The following is a 20,588-nucleotide window of genomic DNA, read 5'->3' as shown; positions in this document are numbered from 1 at the left end:
CGTAGGCCGGGTGGGCGGGCACTCACCGAAGTCCATGAAGCGCGCGTGCTCCTGCAGCGGCCGGCGCACCCCCAGGGGCCGACGCCGGGACGCCTGGACCTGCCGGAGCAGGGCCCGGGCCACGTCGGGCGCCCTGAAGCTCGTGGCTGGGGAGGGGGCACAGTGAGCACCGCGGAGCCCTGGGCGGCGCCCCCCACCTCCTGGGGGAGCGGGCTGGGGGCTCACTGGGGTCGAAGTGCACGTCCACAATCGCCCGGACAGTGTTGCCTGGCCCCAGGTCCCTCAGGTGGACACTCCAGAAGTCCTTCTTAACGTCCGAGTTCCGGAAAAGGTCATCCAGCTGTGGGGGAGGAGTGGGGGCGGGCGCTGGGGGCTGCCCCGACTGCGCGGCCCGGCCCCCCCGCCCAGGGCTGCTCCGGGTCCGCCCTGGGAGTGGGCGGGGCCCCAGACTCACGGCGCTCTCGATGCTCCTGGCCGTCTCTCCGAACAGCTCCGACTTGGGGTCGGCCATCTCGGGGGTGTAGAACAGCTCCTGCCCGTCAACCGCCTCGAGCTCCAGCACGCCCTGGAACGCCTTGGTGGCTGTGGGGGAGGGGGCAGTGAGGTGCTGCCGGGCCCGACCCGGCCTCCGGGCCAGCCGTGGGTGCAGGCCCTGGCAGCAAGCCCCACGGGCGCAGGGCAGGTGGCGGTTAGTCAGATGGCCGTGAGGTTAGTGGGGAGCTGGGGGCAGGGCTGGTGTCAGTTACCAGGCGGACTCCTTGGGGCCAGGCCCCGGGCCAGCTTGCAACAGGAAAGACAGGTTAGCCACAGGGGCCGCAGCACCCAGGTGTGTTTGGGGGCCCAGATCTCGTGTGCGCGTGCGTGTGTGTGTGTGCTGGATCCCAAGACCACGCACGTGCGTCCTGAGACCAGCGCACCATGCGCCCCGGGCGCCCACCTGCGGGGCAGGCCTGCTTCCTGGGAGGAGCGACGGCGTCCCCGGCGGGGTCCAGGCCGCTCCTCGCGCCGCACCGCTGCACCCCGGCCCTGGCCACCCACTCACCGGGACAGTTGGAGCCCTCGGCGTCCAGCGCGAGCGTCTTGCCGTCCGAGCAGCAACCCAAAGGTGAGTTGTAGCACGAGGCCTTCTCGATGGGTGGCCCCGGGGTCACAGCGCTGTCGCCCCCGGGGGGCTCGAGTCCTGGGGGGGCGCAGTCTGAGCCCAGCGGCAGGCCAGGCCTTCCGGGGCCCTGCCCCCCGCATCCCGAGCCCGTGCTCACCCCCCGAGCCGGCCCCGCTGGCCTCCAGGTCCCCGCTCAGCTCCTCGTCGCCACTCCCGTCGGCGCTGCCTGACTCGCTGAAGGCAGACGTGGCGAGGCCGGCCGCCGCGGGGGGTGTCGTGGGGGGCACGGTCAGTGCAGGCCTCCAGGTGGTCCGAGGGATGCTGGCGGTGGTCTGAGGCTGCGGCGAGGGGCGAGGGGTGGGCCGGCTGTGCGGGGTGCTGCTGGGAGCCGGAGCCCGGGCACTGGGTGGGAGCGCCTCGCTCAGGCGGTGTCCTGAGGCGGCCGCGGCCGCGGGTGTCGGACGGGCGCCAGGAGCGACAGCCTCTGTGGGGAGAGGAGAGTCCGGTGGGCCCCCGAGTCAGGGCGAGGCCAGGCCTTCCCGGTCACGTGCGGAGCCACGGGGCAGGCCTCACCCTGGCAGGGGCCGAGGCTCTGGATGGAGATGTCCAGGCCCTGGCGGCAGGCGATGGTCCGCAGCTGACACTCGTTGCCGTAGGTGACTCCATCCGAGCCACAGACCTGGGGCAGGAGGACGAGGATGCTGTGAGGGAGCCCTTCCCCACCCCCACCACCCCCCACACGCCCCACCCCTCACCTTGGTCGCATTCACCCCCGGACACGTGGGTGTGGGGCACATGCAGTGGGCGGAGCCAGCCTCCTCCATGCAGGACGCCCCGAACTCACAGCGCATCTCAGCACAGGTCTTGGGCGCCGAGGGGTCTGGGGCAGAGAGGAGACCCCGCTGGCTCGGGAGACCGGCTGCCGGGACAGCCACCCCCCAGCACAGGCCAGGCCCTCACCTGTCTCACAGCCAGAGGGGCCCAGGGCGCGGCCGCCTGGACACTGCCCGCACTTGGGCCCAGCCACCCCCGGCTTGCAGGAGCACAGCCCGGTCATCTGCTCACAGTCGTCCCGCACAGCCCCCCGGGGGTCACAGCTGCACGCTGAGGGGACAGGGGCAGGAGGGGGCACCTGAGGCCTGTGCCTGGTTTCCCCACTGGCCCCAGAGCCCCGCCCCCGCCTGGTGTGGGCCAGGCCGGAGCCCAGGTGGGGGACACGGGGCCCGGCAGCAGCACGGGCAGGCGGGAGAGCTCAGCTGAGCGCCCAGCGTGGGTCCGGTCACTCACGGGTGCAGCCACTCCGGCCATCGGTGACGATGCCACGGAAGTTCCAGTAGCCAGGCTCACAGCGGTCACACTTGAGGCCCCCCACGCCCGGGCGGCAGGAGCACTGGCCCGTGCCTGGGTCACAGGTGCCACCATAGGAGCCGTGTGGGTTGCACTGGCACACACCTGCAAGGCCAGGGCAGGGCGGGGTCACCACGGTGGCAAGGCTCCGCCTCGCTGTGGTCAGGGCTGGGCTCAGGCACTCACCGGGGCAGCCGGCCAGGCCCACGCCCCGGGCAGCAGTGACATTATCCCGGCAGCAGCCGAAGGGGGTCTGGGTGCAGTGCAGGGGGACTGCCGGCGGCCTCGGGGCCACAGTGGGGCCTGCAGAGAGACACCAGACGGTGTCCGACACCCTCCCGGGCCTGGCCACTCCCCCTTGGCCTCCCCCAGACCTCGCCATCACCCTCCTGAGGCCAACTGCCGTCAGGACTGGAGGCTGGACTCAGGCCACGGGGAGGCCACCACACCACACACAAGAGAACGTCCATCCACACAGAACCAGGACACGCGAAGCATTGGCAGGTCAAGCACACGCAGCCCTGGGTGCACCGTACGACCAGAGCCACACAGGGTTGGGTGAGTGTGTCCTTGCGACCTGGTGTGCGTGCACACACATGTGCACACGAAGACATGGGTGCACACGTTCACCCACACGCCTCCAACCACATGTGCTCACACACACACCTGCGCAGGAATGTCACTTGTGCACCTGTGACATTTCCTGGGAGACAGAAGCTGCCCAGAGGGGCCTTGCTGCCTCCCCGTTGCCTCCCTGCACAGAAGCCGGCCCGGCACACAGTAGGTGCTCAGTGCGCACTTGTTGGCTCAGTGACACGCCACTCCACAGGTGCAGCTGCACAGGTACAAGTATGCACCTCCATGACAACACACAGTCATATACGCCTGCGGGACAACACCCATGAATAGGGCACACACTCCCACCTGCCTCACGCCTGTGTGCACACGCATGCACAGAAAACAGCGAGTGCGCACGGGAACAGGTGTGGCCACGCACCTCGGCAGGCCCCCAGAGCCACCGCGTGCAGCTCCCGCCGGGACTCGCACCGGGCCTTCTTCAGCGCGCACTCCGAGCCATAGGTGACCCCGTCGGAGCCGCAGACCTGGAGGGGGGTGTCAGTGGGGCGTCCGAGGCCCCCGCCTCGCCCCGGGCTCACCCCCACCCACAGACAGAGCGGGCGGGGGCCTCACCGGGCTCCGCGGGACGCCCTCGCAGCGGAAGCCGCAGACGCACGGCCCGTCCTCCGAGTCCTCGTCCCAGACGCCGCCGCGCTGCCGGCACAGCTCCTGCTCGCACTCGCCGTCCTCCCCGGAGCCGGAGCCTCCGGAGCCGCACTCGGCTGCGGAGAGGGGGCGGTCACCCGAGGGCCGCCGGTCAGAGTGGGCACCCCACACCCCACGCCAGCCTCTGCGCCTACCCTGCTCGCAGGGCCCCGCCCGGGCCTCCTCGATCTGGGTCTGCTGCCGGCAGGCGGCCTCGCGGAGTTCGCAGGCACTGCCGTAGGTGACGCCGTCGCTGCCGCACACGGGGCCGGGTGGGGGGCGCTCGCACCGGGGACACACACACTGCCCGGCCAGGCACACCGCCCCGAAGGCGCACACCGTGTCTCCGCAGGTCTCTGCAGAGGCGGAGCCGGGCCCGGTCAGCAGGCCCCACCTGGGAAGTGCAGGGACCGCAGCCCCCCGGCCCACCCCACTCACGGCAGGGTCCGGGCGAGGCCACGTGCAGGCTGATCTGGCGTGTGCAGGCGTGGACGTGCAGCTCGCACTCGCTGGCGTACGTGTGCCCGTCTGAGCCGCACACGGGCTCGGCCAGGGCCACGCACCCGGAGGGGCACACGCAGCGCCCGGTCGCGGCCTCGCACAGGGCGCCGAAGCGGCACTGCCCACAGCGGTCTGGGGAGGAGGTGCCGTCACCTCGGTGCCCAGCACCGCCTCCCCCCCGCAACACCCACTCGCCCACCACTGACCACAGGGTCCTCTGCGAGCCACCCGGATCTCCCGCTTGAGGGTGCAGGCCATGGCCTCCAGCTCGCAGGCGCTGCCGTACGTGACGCCATCACTGCCGCACACGGGGTCGTAGACGCCTGGGCACGCCTGCTGGCACACGCACTCAGCTCCCCCGTTCTTCACGACACACACCGCCCCGAACAGGCACTGCACCCCGAGGCACGGGGACCGGGGCTGGTCTGTGGAGGACGCGGCTCTCAGCAGGCCGCCTCCCCCAGGCTCAGGCACAAGCCCCCAGCTCCGCGCAGCAGACCCTCTCCCGGGGTGGGGGTGGCGCAGGAGGAGTGGACCGGGAGAAGGGCCGGAGGCACAGGACACAGCAGAGAAAGGGACAGACACGCGACAGACACAGACAGGGACGCAGAGCCCACGGCCCCAGCCCCCGCAGGGCGGCGGTGTGGGCTGTCCTCAGGAGCACCCCGAAGGCCCACCGTGGGCTGCGTGAGGGCCAGGCCTGCCCAGGCCACTGACTCGCCCCCCAGCCACCCTGGGACACGTGTGCATGTGGCGGGGGGGCTCTCTCTGTGGGTGGGAAGAGTCTGCAACCTAGAGTCAGACCCAGGGCCACACAGGGGGAGGAGGTGTCTGTCCACTTGCTCTGAGGACCACAAGGCCAGGCAGCAGCGAGCCACCCCCCCGCCGCACTGGGGGCAGACCTCGGACTGCGGGCTCCTGGCGGCAGGTGCGGCACCTCATCCTGCCCGTAGGTCAGGCTGGAAGACACAAGAGGCGCAGCCGAGAGGGAAGGAAGGACGGGGAGAGGAGACAGGAGCGGAGAGACCTCGGAGACGCCCAGGGACACGGCTGGGGGTGGGCGGGGCACAGCAGCCCCCGCCTCTGCCGCCCCCAGAGCCCTGAGGGACCCAGGGGGCTGCGGGCGCCACGCAGGCCCCACCGCTGCCTCCCTGACCCCAGGTGCTACAGGCGCCCTGCTGATGGAGCCCTCCGCCCCAGAGCTCGACAGGCAAGAGCCCTGCCCAGGGACCCGCTGGTGCCCACGACCCCGGGGGGGGGGGGGAGGGTGACTCGGGATGGAGATGGCGTGTGATGGTGGCAGCAGGGCCCGACGCAGGACCGGCCTGCTCCAGGCGCGGCCCCCCACGGTGCTCACCACAGGGGCCCTGGTGCCTGGTGGGGACGGCGCGCTGCTGCCGGCACTCGGCCTGCTGGCGCCGGCACTCGTTGTCGTACGTGCGCCCGTCGTGGGCGCACACGGGTCTGTAGGCCCCGTCGCAGACGATGCGGTCACAGGAGCAGCGGGGCCGGCCGCGGCGGACCAGACACATGGCGTTGAACCTGCAGGTGTCTGGGCACTGGTCTGGGGGTGGGCGGAGAAGGCAAGGAGGTCAGAGGCCAGAGAGCCTCTGGCCAGCCTGCACTGTGGGGCATGCAGAGGACCCAAGGGCCCACGGGGCGGCGCGCAGGGGACAGTGCGCACAGGCAGGGCGGCCCTCCCCGGGGAGCCGCCCACCTTGAGGCTGGCACCGTCCGGTGCGCACTGTCTGCAGGTGCATGCCGCGGGCGGCCCCGGTGCGGCCCATGACGCACTCGCTGTCGTAGGTGACGCCGTCGTCCCCACACACAGGCGCCTGCCGGGACGGGCAGCTCTCTGGCCGGAGCAGCATCTCGGGCCGCCGGGTTTGAGGGTTCACGCGGCAGATGCGGCTCGGGTCGCTGAGGGCATCCTTGCAGGGGTCTGGGGTGGGAGGGGGAGGTCAGGGCGTGTGCGCAGGCGCACGCACGGAGGTCACGCGACGTGCCGGCGTAGCTCACCGCAGGGGCCGTCGAACTTCTTGAAGATGTTCTCCTGGCGGGCGCAGGCCTGGCGCAGGAGCTGGCACTCGCTGGGATAGTCGGCGCCGTCGCTGCCGCACACGGGGCCCCCAGGAACCCCCTGGCAGGAGGCGGGGCACAGGCACGTGGCTGTCTGTCCATCGGCAGAGCGCGTGCAGGTGCTGCCGAAGCTGCAGGTCACGTTGGAGCAGGGGTCGCGGGGCCCTGTGGGCGGGGCGGGGCAGGGCGGGGTCACGCTGGCGGGCCCCCCCGGCACCGGCGCCCCCCCACTGTGCGGGCTGCACTCACCGCAGGGCCCGTGGGAGAGCAGGCGGATGCGCCGCTGCTGGCTGCACTGCGCCCGCTGCAGCTCGCACTCGTTGCTGTAGGTGGAGGCGTCAGAGCCGCACACGGGCGCCACCACCCCGGGACAGGGCCGCTTCTTGCACACGCAGGAGGCTCGGCCGGGGTCCTCCACGCTGGGCTCACACACGGCGCCAAAGCCACACAGCATCCCCCGGCAGGCTGGCGTGGGACGGGGGAGGGTCAGAGCCCACCCCTGCCAGCCCCTCACCCCGCGGCCGTCTGAGCACACGGGCGGCACTATTCACCCATTAAACCCCACAGACACATTCACACATGTGTGCGTACCCACACATGCTCACACAGGCACACGTGTGTGCCCATCACGCCCACATACACACGCTTGTGGGCACAGTCACAGGGCCAGGCCCTCCCCTATCAAACCCGGCCCAATGCAGGGCTCCCCCCAGCACCAGTCCCGGCCTTTCCTGTGCCTTCCCTCTAGGGAACCCTCTTTGCCTACACCCCGTGCCTACTGCGGAGGGGACGCCTCCCGCCTGCCTTGGTGGACAGCCAGCCCCCCTGCCAGCTCGGCTGCGAGTATTGGCCCCCTCACGCTGCCTGGGGGGCCTCCCCATCCCCTGACAGGCGACCGACCACTTACAGCCCCGACCCTGTGGTGCCCACCCGCATACCTGACCCGTCTGCCTCCCCGTGGACCTGCTGCCCCCGCCCTTCCAAGACACCTGAGGTCACACAGCTGGGGGGAAGGTGTGGGGAGATCCGAGGTCAGGTCACGTGCTCCACCTTCTGGCCCAGGCCAGGAACCCCGCTGCCTGGCCCCGTCTCCCCACACCTCGCTCTCCCGCCCCTCAGACCTGTCCCCACGGGGGCCCTGCCTGCACCAACCCTCCCCCAGGCCCTCGCTCTGTGCGGCTAGCTCTCCTGGTCTCCTGCTCCCCGGGCCTCCCCGGGCCCCCACGTGCCTGTCCTCCCCACCTGTCGTCCCGAGCCACCACCTCAGCCACACCCTCCCCCCTCACACTCAGAGAGGACAGCACAGGGGTGCTCTTGATTTCGTAGTTGGGAGCTGCCTGTGCCCGGTGTGCAGGGGGCGGGCAGGCAGGCTGGCTCCTCAGGACCCCGGCAGAGGACTGCACACCCACAGGCCACAGCTGTCGGGAACTAATGCATGTGCGGTCGGGTCTGATTAGCATTAATAAGTTATGGGGACCCGGGAGGCACCCCCGTCACCTCCCACCAGACTCAGGAAGTTGGGTGGGAGGAAGCACCCTCCATTCTACGGAGCTCGGGAGCTGGAGCTCGCTGTTGCCACGGCAACGGGCCACCCCAGGCTCCTGCTCTCTGCTTGTGCATCCCCACCCCCACCCCGCACAGGCTGCCTGAGCCGGAGCCAGGGGCCGGCGTGGACACCCAGCCGGAAGTCCCTGCAGCCCACCTATGCCTCCTCCCTGCCACCTCGCCCTCGTCTGCCCCGCCCCCTCAAGTCCCTCATTAGGCCCTGGAGCCTGGCTGTCCCCAGCTCTGCATCCACCTGCCACGCCTCAGCGTCTCCTCCAGGGAAAGGGGTGCCCGAGGACACCTGGGCTGTGGGGACCGCCAGCAGCGACCGGGAGGACTAGGGTCCCTACTGGGGTCTCCCCGCTCTGACGGGGCCCACCCGCAGTCCCTCTTCACTCCCCGGCTTCCTTGGCGCCCCCAGCACGTCTCTCTCACCCGAGGCCCCTCGCACCCCCAGCCAAAACCTCCGGCGCTTGCTGATGTCCAGCCGGCTGTTCTCCTTGGCCTGGAATGGACCTGCAGACCAGGGTCTCTCCCAGGGTCCTGACTCCATGGCCAAGGGCCTGGTCACCTCACTGTACCTGAGGGTCCCCGCCAGCTGCTGTGTCTGTGCCCTTGGGCTCAGGCCTCGGTCTCCCTCTGGCCACCTGGGCGCAGCCAGACCCCTGCCAAGGACTCCTACTTCTGGGTGACCAGTGCGCTCCTCATCCACCAAGATCCACACCTTCCTCCACAGCCCAGGGGCCTGCTTCGTCCCTCAGACACTGCGGAGGGAGCGGCTTTGCAGAGCTGGGGCCTGAGGGGGGTGCACCGAGGACAGGCGGAAGGGCTGGAGACCAGAGGCCACCCACAGGTGCCCCAAGGCACCAGCTGAGGGCAGAGGAGGGGCCCGGGTACCATCAAGCTTAGGCCCCAGCACTGACGCCCAGGTCCCAGTCGCTCCACCTGCCCCCCAGAATGACAGTTCCCGAGGGGCCGTCTCCTCTCCGGGCTCCCAGGCCCGCCATGGCATTTGGTGATTCGATGTGGGTGAAGCTGAGGTTTGGGGCATAAAGGACTCGTCTCCTCTCCAGGGTGAACTAGCTCCTCTCCCCAGGCCACGCTCAGCCGGGCAAGGGGTGCTCCCTCGCACCCCCATGACTGCCCACTTACGCGCCCGCACCCCCGGGGACGAGGGGATCTCGAAGTCTCGGGGCTGGCTTCTCGGCTGGACGTAGAAGACGCACAAGCATGGAGACCGCAGGCGTGACGTCCCACGGGCGCACTCCCGCCCGCAGGCACAGCCGGCCGTGTGGCCGGGGAGCGAGCACACACTGAGGTCTGCGTGCTGGCCGGGTCCCCCGTGGGCCCTGGGAGCCTGCCCCGCCCAGCCTCCTGCAGGAGCCCCTCCGGTCATGCCAGCTCCTCCACTGTGCGATGCCGGGGGCGCCAGTGGCCTTCATCGGCACCTGCCGCAGCAGCAGGCGTGCCGCACTCCTCCCCCCCAGGTCTCAGGCACCCCGAGCCCTGCCTGTGGTCACGAACGTGCGGTGTGTGTGCCTGGGAGGGATGCCGATGGCCGTGGTGTGCAGCTGCCCCGAGTGTGCAATGGGATCGTAGTGCAGGCGTGGGGCCGGTGTGTGCAAGGGCAGGCGACAGACACTCCAGCCCTTCCAGCTTCAGGAGAGGAGTCGGAGACGCAAGGAGAGGGAGGGTGTCCACCCACCCAGCCCCGTCTTTGAACCCTGGTGGCCCTCGACCTCTGGCCCGGTCTCTAGGGGACAGTCCCAGGCCCCTGCCCTGGCCCAGCCCAGCCCTGCCTCCTCCCATGTACACATGGCTGGCCCCTGTATGTGACTTCCGTGAACCTGGGCAATCTGGGAGCCCCCTTTCCTGCAAATGGGCCCCAGGTGCCCCTTGCCTACAGCTTTCTCTCCCCCACATCACACCTGCGGGCTCCCTGCCTGGTCAGTCCCAGGGACAGGCTCTCAGCACCTCCCCAGGCAGCTGGCGTGGTCCTGCTGAGGCCCCAGCCCAGCCCGGCCCAGCCTGGCCCTCCACCCTCTGCACTTGGGGGCCCGTCTCACAAGCTGCGGCTCAGGACTCACTCCGAGAGGCACCAGAGCCGCGCAGTGTGTGGTGGCCATCGTCAAGACGCCGCCAGGCCCAGGGACTCCAGACCCCCACCCAGCCTCGTACCCGCTCCAGACACGCCCCAAGAACAGCCTCTGACCCCCCAAAGTGCCACTGCTCCTCCAGGAAAACAGATCCCCAAGCGCAACCTGTCACCGACCGACGCTTCCACTCACCGTCCGGAGGTGTTGGGGGCACCGGTGTGAAGTGGGTCCCGGGTTTGTCTGGGAAGAAACAGACCTCCAGGTTAGGCCCTTCCACAGCCGCCCCTTCGCCCAGGCCCGAGGGGTCGCACCTGCCCGCCCACAGCCCTTCCCTGGCCCCACCCCGAGCTCCGAGGCCCGGGGGTGGACAAAGCAGAGGCCCTCGCGTGTCTCTGGCCCTCCTGCTGCACATTCAGCCTGACTCTGGTCACAGGGGGCCGGGCTGCAGGCCTGTGGGCAGCCAGCCACCTGCTCCCCGGGTCAGCCCCGCACAGGCCCGGCCAAAGCCAGCCGCCCCTTCCTCCTTAGCTCCCAAAGAAGGTGGTCTCTGCAGCAAGGAGTGATGGCCGGCCCCCAGAGCCCAGGGACCCCCAGAAAGGCCCATCCTGCCCTCAGAATGTGCAGGTGGCCTGTCTGAGCTGCACCCCAGCCAGGGGGTGGCCTCTCTGTGACCCCGCCTGTCCCCCAGTCCCTTGGGGGCCAAGGCGGGGGAGCTCGCGGGCGGAGGCGGGGTCACGGGGCCGGGCCCAGGGTGGCCACGCCCGCAGCCACCTACAGTTGTTGAGGAAGAGCAGCACGGCGAAGCCCAGCGTGGCGGTGGCCAGCAGGAGCAGGCACACGTTGCAGGGCACCATGACGCAGCGCACCAGCAGGGAGACCCCGCGCTGCTGCCGGGGGTCCCGCTCCAGCGGCAGCGGGGGCATGGCCTCCACTCAGCCTCCACTCTTGGGGTGTGGAGGTCCTCACGGGGTGCCCTCGGGCCGTCTTGAGGCCGCTTGCCCCATTCTGGAAAGCCTGAGACAGCTGGCAGCAGCTGTGTTCTCAAAGTTCAGCTCCAGTCCCAGTCGGGGGGTGCCAGGTCCCCCCCACACCCTCCAGGCTCATGATGGGAGGTGTGCAGAATTCTCCGGGAGCAGAAATCCCAAATCTGGGCTCAGAGCGAGGCGCAGGAGGAGCGGGGAGCCAGTGGCCACCCTGCTGTCCACAAGCTGTCCAGGCAGGCCGAAGTCGCCAGCAGCTTGACAGCTGTCTTCCTGGGGTCCTTGGAGCCCCCGAAGCCCCCAAAGCCCCAGTCCTGGGCTGGCTGGCCACCCTGGAGAGGCTGGTCTGGTCGGAGGGGGCTGACAGTGGGCGGCCCCTCCGCGGTGAGGCGCCCCTGGTGGGGAGGTATGCCCCGGCAGGGCGCAGATGGGGACCCTTGGCAGCTCCAGGCCCGGCAGAGGCGGGGCGGCGATGGCAGCGAGCGGGAGGAGCCCGCGCGTCAGCAAGGCCGAGAATAAAGAGCCGTTGCTCACGGTGGAGCCCAGCTCCCACCTCCGGACAGCAGGCTCCCCGCGCCCGCGTTGCTGGTGAGGCGGTGAGTGAGGGGCCAAGATCGCCCGCTGAGGGAGGGCGGAGAGTTGAGACAAAGGAAGCCGCCTCCAGGGACCCCGGCGGGGAGTCGTGGTTTGTAGTGCAAAGAGATCGGGAGGATAGGGATGGGACCACGGAAGGCGGCGGCACAAAGGGGACCGCGGGGGCAGGCGCGGCAGCAGCGGGGCTGGGGAACAGGGGCTGGGGCGCGGGCAGGAGGCAGAGGAGGTGGCGGGGTGCTGGGGCTGGAAAGGGGGCCGGGGTGGGGCCAGGGCCGGGGCCGAGGTGGGAGCAGGGGCGGCCGAGTGGAAAGGAGGCAGGTGCTGGGGCGCGGGGTGGGTGAGGGGGCGACGGTGGGGCGGGGTCAGGGGCGGGTCCCCTCCTGCTCCCACCCGGCTGGGCTGGGCGCACGGTCTGAGGTCTGCGTCCGGGTCCCCGAGGGGGACCCTGTTCCAGGCTGCTCTCTACGCGCCACCGTGTGCGGCCCGCCCTGGAGCGCGGTGGGGGAGGGGGAGGTCCGCAGGTACAGACGTGGAGGATAGCGCGCGGAGTCCAACCCGGAGGGTGAAAGTGGCTCAGTGCGCCCACCTCTCCCGAGGAACGGACAGCAAGGCTTCAAACCACCCGCGCGCGCCCCCACCTTCCCCGAGCTGAAGGAACATGCAAATGAGTGCCTGTCCGTAGTGTCCCGGCGGGTTCGGGGCGCCCCTCAGAGGCCGCTCCGGGAACTTCGGGCCCATGACGTCACGGCGGGGCTGTAGTCGGGTCTCCACGTCCGCCCCCTGAGGATGGCCTTTCCCAGCCCCTGCCCAGACGGCAGGTCCTCGGCTCTCTGCCTGCTTGAGAGGCGGGACGTCCACAAGAGTCCCAGCTCAACCCCCGCGGCCAGGACCCCAAAGGCGACCCTTTCTATGGCCAAGTTCACTCCGTCGCATGCCCATCCCTCTACCTGGCGCAGTTTCAGGACGGCCCCTAAGCACCGGCGGCCACGCCCACTGAGACTGGCCCCTTGCATCCTAGACCGGGTCACAGCCCCGTGCCCCCAAAGACCACCACCTGCCCCTCCTAGAGTCTGCCAGCCCTGTCAGGGGACAAAGCGGCAGCTGTGGGCAGAAGAAAAATGGGGCCACATATTAAACCCCTAAACCCGCCAAGCTCACGGGGAGGCCTGCGGCTTCCTTGACAAAGGTCAGTGTGTGCTTGACAAAGGGCAGCACTGAGCCGGAAGGGAGCCTGTCCGTGGCCTCTTTGCAGCTGAGGTGACAACAGACCTTTGAAATGTCAGAGCAACGTCCTTTCCAGACCCCAGAGGACACACCTGGTGCGAGGCCCCAGGGGCCGGTGGCTCCCCCTCCACTCTCTGTCCGATCCCAGACTTTCCTGCTCTGCTCTCTCCCACCCCTTACCCTGCCAGCGGCATCTCCCGCGACCCCTCCTCCCGTCTCCTCCCCCAAGTCGATTCCGATGCCTAAAACTAGCTGCAAAGATGCCTTTCTCTGGAGCGCGTTCTCAATCCAGTGAGATTCTGCCCCCAGCACTGTCAGTTTGGCTCAAATAAACTCATAGAAATTCCCCGCAGGTCTCGAAGTTTCTTACATCTACAAAGTAGAAGGGTCCCTCTTGTTCTTGGGGTCAGGCTGCACCCCACCCCATCCCAGTATCCCTCTGGGTGGGGTCTCTCCAGTGGCTACAGACCACCCCAGTCGAAGACTTAACTGCATCCTGGCTGCCCCTCCCCCCGCCACACTCAGTCACGGCCACCCTGTCACACTCGAAGCCACATTCACACGTTCACAGACACTGCACGCAGGCCTTGGGCGGGGCGCCTGCGTTTGGTGTCTGCAGGTCTCCTTCCAGCCACACTGTTGCCATGGCCACCAGTGCCACCCAGGTCACTCTCCAACCCCATCTCAGTCCATCTTGGGAGGGAGCCCTGACCACGCCCAGCTCCCTGGAGTGCCCTCTGCCCTGGCCCCAGGAACAGACCCTCCCTGGCCTCATCCCAGCTCTCTGCCCTCTGTGACCACCACAGCACAGGGCACCCACGGCCATCTCTGTACCTCTGGCTGGACCCCCCCAAGTTGTTCCACCCTCCCAGGTGTCCAGCTGCCTCACAAATGGGCCCTGGAGTCCCGCCCTGGTCACCACCTCCGGGTCAGGCGGGCTCCTCCGCGCACACGCGCAGCCTCCCGGGGCCGGGCAGCCCCCTGAGGGCCAGCGCCCCGTCTGCCAGGCCCGTTTCTCTCTCGACCCCTCCCCGTTCCTTGGCAGGCACGCCAGTGCCGCATCCCACACGGGGGCAGCCCTGCGTCGGGGGCCCCGTCACACACACACACACAGTGGAGGGCCTCAGACCTCTCAGGGCCCCGGAAACTGAGGTTCTAAGAAAGCCTTGCAGGAGAAGCAATAAACAAAGCGGTTCCCACACCCCACGCCGAGATGGGCCCAGAGCCACAGCCCATGAGGCCTCCTGGAGGCCTGACCCTTGGCCACCTCGCTCTCCTCGGGACCTCCCAGCCCCGCTCACAGCGCGGGACCGGGGCACGGCCCACACGTCACTGATAGTGCCGGTGGCTCCCTGGGCACCACCCTGGACTGGGAGCACCCAGGGCAGGGTCTGACTCTTCATCTCAGTTTGGCCCAGAGCCCAGGTGGTCACACGCTCTCCCATCTACTTCTGGCTGCAGCCCCCCCCGCCCCCCGCCAGGGCTGGGTCCGCACCCTCGGCTCAGAGGGGACCCCTCAGACAGCACCAGCGTCAAAACGCGCAGGTGGTGCCCAGAGCCCACCGGGCACATGCGCCCAGGAACCCTGTCTGCGGCCACCAGGGCGGCTGGGGACACCAGGGGGCCCCATGGAGAGGGAGCAGAAAGGGCCAGGGTGTGGGAGGGGTAAGCCTGGGGATCAGTGGGAGCCTGGGTGGGGCTAGCAGGGGAGCCCCCCCCCCAGCAGAGCCCCTGGGACCTGACCCCCACGAACTGGCCAGGCGGCCAACCCAGGGGTGGGGCTCAGGGCCTACAGGGCTGGGCTGAGGGAAAGGAACCAGCACACAGCCTGGTCCCTCCCAGCCCCCGTCCAAGCCCCCCACAGGGGCTGGCAGACTTCGGAGACAAAGGGCCATTGAGGCCCCAGACCCAGCTGGGGGAGGGGAACGCAGGCTCCCAGAGCTATTTTGGGATCACACTGGTTCAGCCCTGAGCAGCCCAGGCAGGCTCCTGCCCCGGGAAGGACGGAGGGCGCTCTGAGCCGGGAGTCAGCCCCCGCCCGCCCTCGGGGCTCACACACGGCAACGTGCACTCCGCACGGGCACCCTCTCGGGGTTCCAGGTGTCACGTGGGGACGGGTGTCACCGGCACGCGAGCACGGTGGCGTCACTGACACACACATTCGCCTCCACGCGTCACAGCTCACTCCTCCTCCGCACAACTCCTGTGCCCTGTGCTCACGCAGGCTCTGCTCAGGCACCGCCTCCCCCCCAGTTCTCCAGCCACGGGAAGGAATGTGGGGCCGGCCGGAGCCCGGCCCACTGGCCACCTGCTGGCCCCTTTCTCATGCAGATAACCCCTGGCTCCATCCGGAGGGGCGGGGCCCAGCCCCTTCCTAAAGGATGGGGTGGGGGCGGGGCAGAGCGGCCCTGTGGACAGCCTGCACGCTGCTTCAGGGCAGGCACCTCTAACGGAGCGAGCACCTGTCACAGGTGTGGGAGGGGAGCGGGAGGAGCAGGGCAGCCCCTCCCCCACCCCTCCGGGCGTCTGGCCTCAGGCGCGGCAGTCCCCTCCCCCAGCCTCAGCAGACAATTGGCGTCTCACAGCAGGACGTCGCCGCTGGACCCAGGCCAGCCTCTGGGAAGGAGATGGCGTGAGGCCCAGGCTCCAGATCACAGCCTCAGGTGAGGCCAGGAGACGCCCCCCCCCACGCTTGACTGCACGCTCCCGCCCCCGCCGCAGTAAGCCCGCACGGCAGGGCGGCGGGATACATGAGTTTCGGAAAGGCTCCGAAGGCTGGGGGCCCCGAAAGCAGCCGCTGGACCGGCGGCCTGGGCACCCCTCCCTCACCGCAGTCCTCACTCCTTGGAGCGCCTGCCTCCCTCCCTACCCAGCCCCCTGAGCCCCGCCCCCGAAGGGCTAAGTGCGGGAGGTGTGCCGGGAGTCAGATAAGCTCTCTGCACTGGGGAGGCTGCCGGTGGCAGGGGGCGCACTAGATGGAAGGTCCTGGGGTGCTGTCTGCGGGACTTCAGTGGTGGGGACACGGGCTGGCACAGGTCTGCAGGAAGGGCCCTCAGACAGGCAACCAGAGGCCCAGATGCCGGCAGGAGGCTGCAGGAGGCCAGGCAGAGCCAGTGTGGCGAGGACCCCGAGTGAAAGCGAGGAGCTTGTGGGCACGTCCTCCGGGGAGCCCGCGGGAGGCAGCCTGGACCCAGCCCGGACCGGGTCACAGCCACCAGGGGGCGCCTGTGGAACAGAGGAGGGGCGAGGAGGCACCTGGAGCAGAGGCAGGGATGAGGGAGGCTGATCCCTGCCTCTGTCCCTCCTCTCCAGGGCCGCGCGAGCCCAGGGGGTCCTGCACGTCTCCAGGAGGAAAGGGAAGGCCAGGGCAGCCTGGGAGGCGCCCAGGTGTGGCCAGTGAGTCAGCGGTGAGTCGGAAGGCCCTGCGCTCCTGCCGAGGACCCAGCTGGGCTGGGCTGGGCACCACCGGAGGCAGCGGGGCACACACAGCCCAGTGCCCGGGTCTGAGAGGTGGGGACTGCCTCCTCGAGGCAGCAGCTGGCTGGGTGTTAGGGTGAAGAGATGTGGCAGACGGACACAGGGAGTAAGGAGGCAGAAAGACAGACCCAGAGAGGAGTGAGCTGGAGAGATAAAGGGACAGACAGACACAGGACAGGGAGACTCGGGTGGCTGCCAGGGTGCGGATGGAAGAGTTCCAGTGCCACCTGTCAGGCAGGGGCTGCAGCTCAGCCGGAGAACCGGCTCCGGTCCCATCCAGGGGTGACAGTGGCGGCGGGCCGTGGGTCCCCAGGAGCTCTCTCCCACCCTTCACCTGTCATCCAAGCTACAGGACCACCTGCCGCTCACCTCATCCCTGCTGCCTCTCTGCCCAGAAGGCCCTGCCCCCCCGAGCCTTCACCCCTGCAGGCACAGCACATGCCTGGCCTCCTTGGGAGGCACACCCAGAAAGCAGCAGGGGCCAGTGCAGCTGGCAGGTGGCGGCAGCAGCAGCCCCTCCCAGTGGCCTTTGGAGGATCTGCTGAGGGTGGTGGATGGGGGTGTGGATGAGGAAGGAATCAATAAATGAGTTCATGAAGGACATGCTGAGCCTCACCCCTGCGCGTCCAGGAAGAGGAGTGGGCCCACACCCCCACCCCACGGGAGTCAGAGAGGGCCACATTCGGACCCAGGTGTGCACTGGGGCCTCCCACCTGTGGGCAGCCGCACCAGGGCCCAGCGTGGGGCGACAAAGGAGGCTGCTGGGGGAGCAGCTGGAATGGCTCATGCCCACTCAGTCCAGCGACAGACTCCCCCAGGGCCTTGGGTCAGACTCAGGGTCCGGCAGGCCACAGGGCAACCGAGAACCCAAGTGGCCCCCAGGGCTCTCCCAGGGCTTCAGCACAGCCCCTGGTCTCCAGCCCTCTGCCAGCCTGGGGCAGGACTGGACACAGGGGCAGCGGGCAGGCTGGAGACGGGACCACCTGCAGCCAGCAGAGGCTGGGCTGGGACCCACAGAGGACAGAGGCCGGAGGCCTGTCCCCGAGGCCCTGGCACACCCACAGGCCACCCCTTACCAGCCTGCTGTCAGGCACCAGCAGGCCCTGGCCCTCGATGGAGCCGGGGAGACAGCGCGGCAGAGCCACAGGCCGCCTGCTGGGGCTCCGACCAGAACTCCCCTGTGCACAGGTCGCAGCGTCTGAGGCCGAGGGTGCGTGTGCACGCACACAGATGCACACGTGCGGGCCACACAGCCTGACCGGACAGAGCTCCCTCTCCCAGCCCCTCTCCACGGGGGGCAGCGGGGGGCCTGCCTAGGAGGGGCCTCTTCCCTTTCCCAGGTCCAGCTGTCGGCCGCCCCTGGCAGGGGGCCTTCCTCAGAGGAAGTTCTCAGGATCTGCTGGAGGGGGAGAGGCCCCTGGAGGGGAGCTCCCCGCCCCACCCCCACCACAGGCCAAGATCCCAGCCACAGCCTGGGCTCCAACATGGCCCCTTTGGGGTCCCGGTGAGGACCTGCAGGGGGGCATAGCCCCCTTCCCAGCTGAGCTGTGTCACTGTCATCCGGTAATTGTCACCGGGGTGCTGTGTCATGTCTCTGCATGAGAGGCGGGCACATCCTGGGACTCTGGGGGGCCAGGCGCCCCAGTGCCTGCAGGCCTGGCCCCAGTGGCCTGTGTGGGTGTGGGGAGCCAGGTTCCTCGACCCCAATGGGGTGGGGGTGCCAGGGCCAGGAGGCCTGGGCAGGAAGGAAGTCCATCCCGCTCCACCCAGGCCTGGAGGCAGGGGCTGAGCTGGGCAGGGGGCGGGGGCGGCAGCTGGCCGGGCCCCACAGGTGGAGGCAAAGGCTGGGGAGGGCAGAGATTGTTTCTGCAGCTGTCTGCAGCCCCCTGCGGGGAGGAAACCTCGCAGACACCGAGATGGCCGACCTCGAGGGGTGGTGGGATGACTGTCCAGACCCACGCTCGCTGGGGTCTGTGCCAGCCACCCCAGAACCCTCCCGTGGCAGTCCCTGCCACTTCCTGCCCCTGCTGGAGGCCGGTCGGGGTCGGGGCCTGTAGCCCCAGACCTAGGACAGCTAGCCTTGGCCAGGTGACCTGCGGCTTCCTCACCTGTGCAGTGTGGCCCCGGCCCCCACGGAGGCTGAGAGGGCACAGGTAGGCCCCACCTGAGCGCTCTGTCCGGCACCCTGAGCTACCGATGGAGGGAGAGGGACGGGCGGTTTCGAAGCCCATGTTTTCCCCACTCCAGTCTGTGCAGAGACTGGAGGCCGGCCTCCCTTCCGGGCGGAGAGCGAGGGCTGGGGTGGGGTGTGGAAAAAGCCAAGCGCTGTTTCCACCAGCTCAGCCCGAGGGGAAGCCGGGAGATCGCAGCCCCGGCCGCCCCGTGAACACACGCGGCGGCCACAGCGCGAACGCAGGTGGAGTCCAAGCCGGCACACGCCGAGCCCTGCGCACCGACTTCCCACCAGGCACCTCAGGTGCGCGAGCACGCCCCGCCCGGGCAGACACCGCCCCCAGCGGCCCTGGGGCAGGAGCGAGGCTGGCGGGCGGGCGGGCAGCCGCCGGCCCGGACCTGCCTCCTCTAGGCCCGGCCTGGGGGAGGGGCCAGGCAGGGGGCAGGGTGGGGTCTGCGGGGGGGGGGGGCGGGGGCGGGGTGAGAACCTACAGTCCAGACGGGGCAGGAGAGGGAAACGTGAACAGGAAGAAGCCACTTCCCACGTCAGCAGGGAGGAATGTGGAGGGGGTGGGTCAGGCCACGGAATCGTGAGGGTGCGGAGGCTAAATGCCCAGCCCCGAGGGAGGCAGCCCAGAAAACTCCCCTGGGCATCTCCCTGCCTCCGCAGGGTGGAGCGCCCGCTCAGCCCCCCGCAGGGCGCACATCCCTGCGGCCTGAGCCCCAGCAAGGCCCTCCTGGAGGCCCCGCACGGCGGGCCGGGCCAGGGGAGCTGACCTCGGCGAGCCAGACAGGACCCGGGCTTCAGAGTTGGGCAGGGCCCGGCTGGGCCAGCGCCAGACTCACTCCGACCCTGTCCCCGTGCCAGGCCTGGCGGGGGCAAACAACACTTCCTTTCTCCGCTCCGGCTCCTACTGGGAAGGGAGGGCCCCAGGCCGGCCGGCCCACCTAGGCCTGTGTCCTCCTGGGTGATGCAGGGGAGGCCCAGGACTTGCCCCCATGCGGTGGAGCAGGGAGTATGGGGGCAGTGCGGGGGCCATGTCCAGACGACCAGGACAGGGTGGCTGAGGGCCGGACGAGATGCCTGCTGGCCGGCAGCCTGGGCAGGCTCGGAGAGTGCGGGCGGCCAGGCCACATCCCTGACAACGGGGGGCCGTCTCCTGCCAGAAGGGCAGCAGGCCTCCCTCACCCAAAGGTGGCGCAGAGGGAGGGACACATACCTGTCTTCAGCTATGCCAGGAATGTGGCTCCCCAGGTCAGGGCTAGGGGAGGGGCGTGCTTAGGGGCTGGAGGCTGGGGAAGGGGCCTGGCCAGCAGAGCCAGGAGACCCTGCAGGTCCTGGGGAGAAACCGAGGGAGGCAGGTCCTAGCAGGGCTGGGGACCAGGTGTGCTGACAGCAGCAGCTGCCCCTTCAGACCCCGGCCGGGGTGAGGAGAGGGTGCACCCCAGGAGGTGGGCCTCAGAGGACATGGTCCCCTTTTGGTTGCTCTGGGCCTTGTAGGGGGTGAGGTGTGCTAGGGACGAGGTGAGACCTGATATCAGGTCTTGCGGTGACCGCCACAGATGAGTGGCTGCCAGACTTCACACTGGGGCCTTAGGGGCCTCTGGGAACAAAGTGGGGTCCAAGTCGGATGGGGAAGAAAGGTCTCAGCTGATCTCAGGCCCTGTCCTCAGCAGGGTGAGGCCGGGGTCCTGGAGAGCCCGGCTGGGGTCTGAGGCCCTCATCTACAGAACCAGAGGGGGCCCCTGCTCCCACCCTGCTAGCCTGAGGGACACGGGCCCGAGGCTGTTCCTCCCGGAACCTGGCCCTGGCTGCAAGGGACCTTGTCCCTCAGGCTTTGGAGCGCCCCGCTCTCACCCCAGCCTCCAGCCCACCCCCTCGGCACCCTGCCCTGCCTCCAAAGCAGAGGTCCATGCGGCCCAGCTCGAAGCCTTCCAGTGGGGCCCAAGCTCCTCATTCTGGGCCCCTCCACCCACAAGGCTCCAGACCATGTCCTTTCCCTTCCTCTCCACGAACTCCTTTCCCTGAGACCCTCCTCACTGGTGGGCTGACCTCAGGAGAGTCCGGTGGCCTCCGCCCCTGCGGGGTGCTCAGTCCATTGCTGCACACGGGCCTGTGGGTCCCGGCACCCACCTGCCGCTGGAGCTTGAGTCCTAGACGGGCCCCCAAGGGTTGGCCGCCAAGGCAGGCAGCACACACAGTGGGTC

General features: G+C 69.5%; 1 protein-coding gene across 5 annotated transcripts in view; it reads right to left on the bottom strand.

Moving 5' to 3' along the window:
* The window catches only part of AGRN (agrin), a 31,897-nt gene that overhangs the window by 7,028 nt on the left and 4,281 nt on the right, over nt 1-20,588 (bottom strand). For all 5 annotated transcript variants that reach the window (XM_045858628.1, XM_045858630.1, XM_045858631.1 and 2 more), the window contains exons 3-22: nt 10,126-10,173; nt 6,542-6,757; nt 6,233-6,457; nt 5,931-6,155; nt 5,571-5,777; nt 4,420-4,638; nt 4,151-4,345; nt 3,868-4,068; nt 3,641-3,789; nt 3,447-3,552; nt 2,636-2,752; nt 2,390-2,554; nt 2,063-2,206; nt 1,858-1,982; nt 1,676-1,781; nt 1,260-1,586; nt 1,043-1,180; nt 455-582; nt 226-340; nt 27-146 (exon numbers count right to left, since the gene is read on the bottom strand). In XM_045858628.1, coding sequence (XP_045714584.1) covers nt 27-146; nt 226-340; nt 455-582; nt 1,043-1,180; nt 1,260-1,586; nt 1,676-1,781; nt 1,858-1,982; nt 2,063-2,206; nt 2,390-2,554; nt 2,636-2,752; nt 3,447-3,552; nt 3,641-3,789; nt 3,868-4,068; nt 4,151-4,345; nt 4,420-4,638; nt 5,571-5,777; nt 5,931-6,155; nt 6,233-6,457; nt 6,542-6,757; nt 10,126-10,173 — 3,276 coding nt within the window. The remainder of the gene's footprint in view (nt 1-26; nt 147-225; nt 341-454; nt 583-1,042; nt 1,181-1,259; nt 1,587-1,675; nt 1,782-1,857; nt 1,983-2,062; nt 2,207-2,389; nt 2,555-2,635; nt 2,753-3,446; nt 3,553-3,640; nt 3,790-3,867; nt 4,069-4,150; nt 4,346-4,419; nt 4,639-5,570; nt 5,778-5,930; nt 6,156-6,232; nt 6,458-6,541; nt 6,758-10,125; nt 10,174-20,588) is intronic.

Source organism: Phyllostomus hastatus, unplaced genomic scaffold (assembly GCF_019186645.2).
Source record: "Phyllostomus hastatus isolate PE091 unplaced genomic scaffold, TTU_PhHast_1.1 phas_scaffold_182, whole genome shotgun sequence".
Lineage (NCBI taxonomy): Eukaryota > Metazoa > Chordata > Mammalia > Chiroptera > Phyllostomidae > Phyllostomus > Phyllostomus hastatus.
The sequence above is the reverse complement of the archived record's forward strand: the minus strand, read 5'-3'. Positions and strand labels throughout refer to the sequence as shown.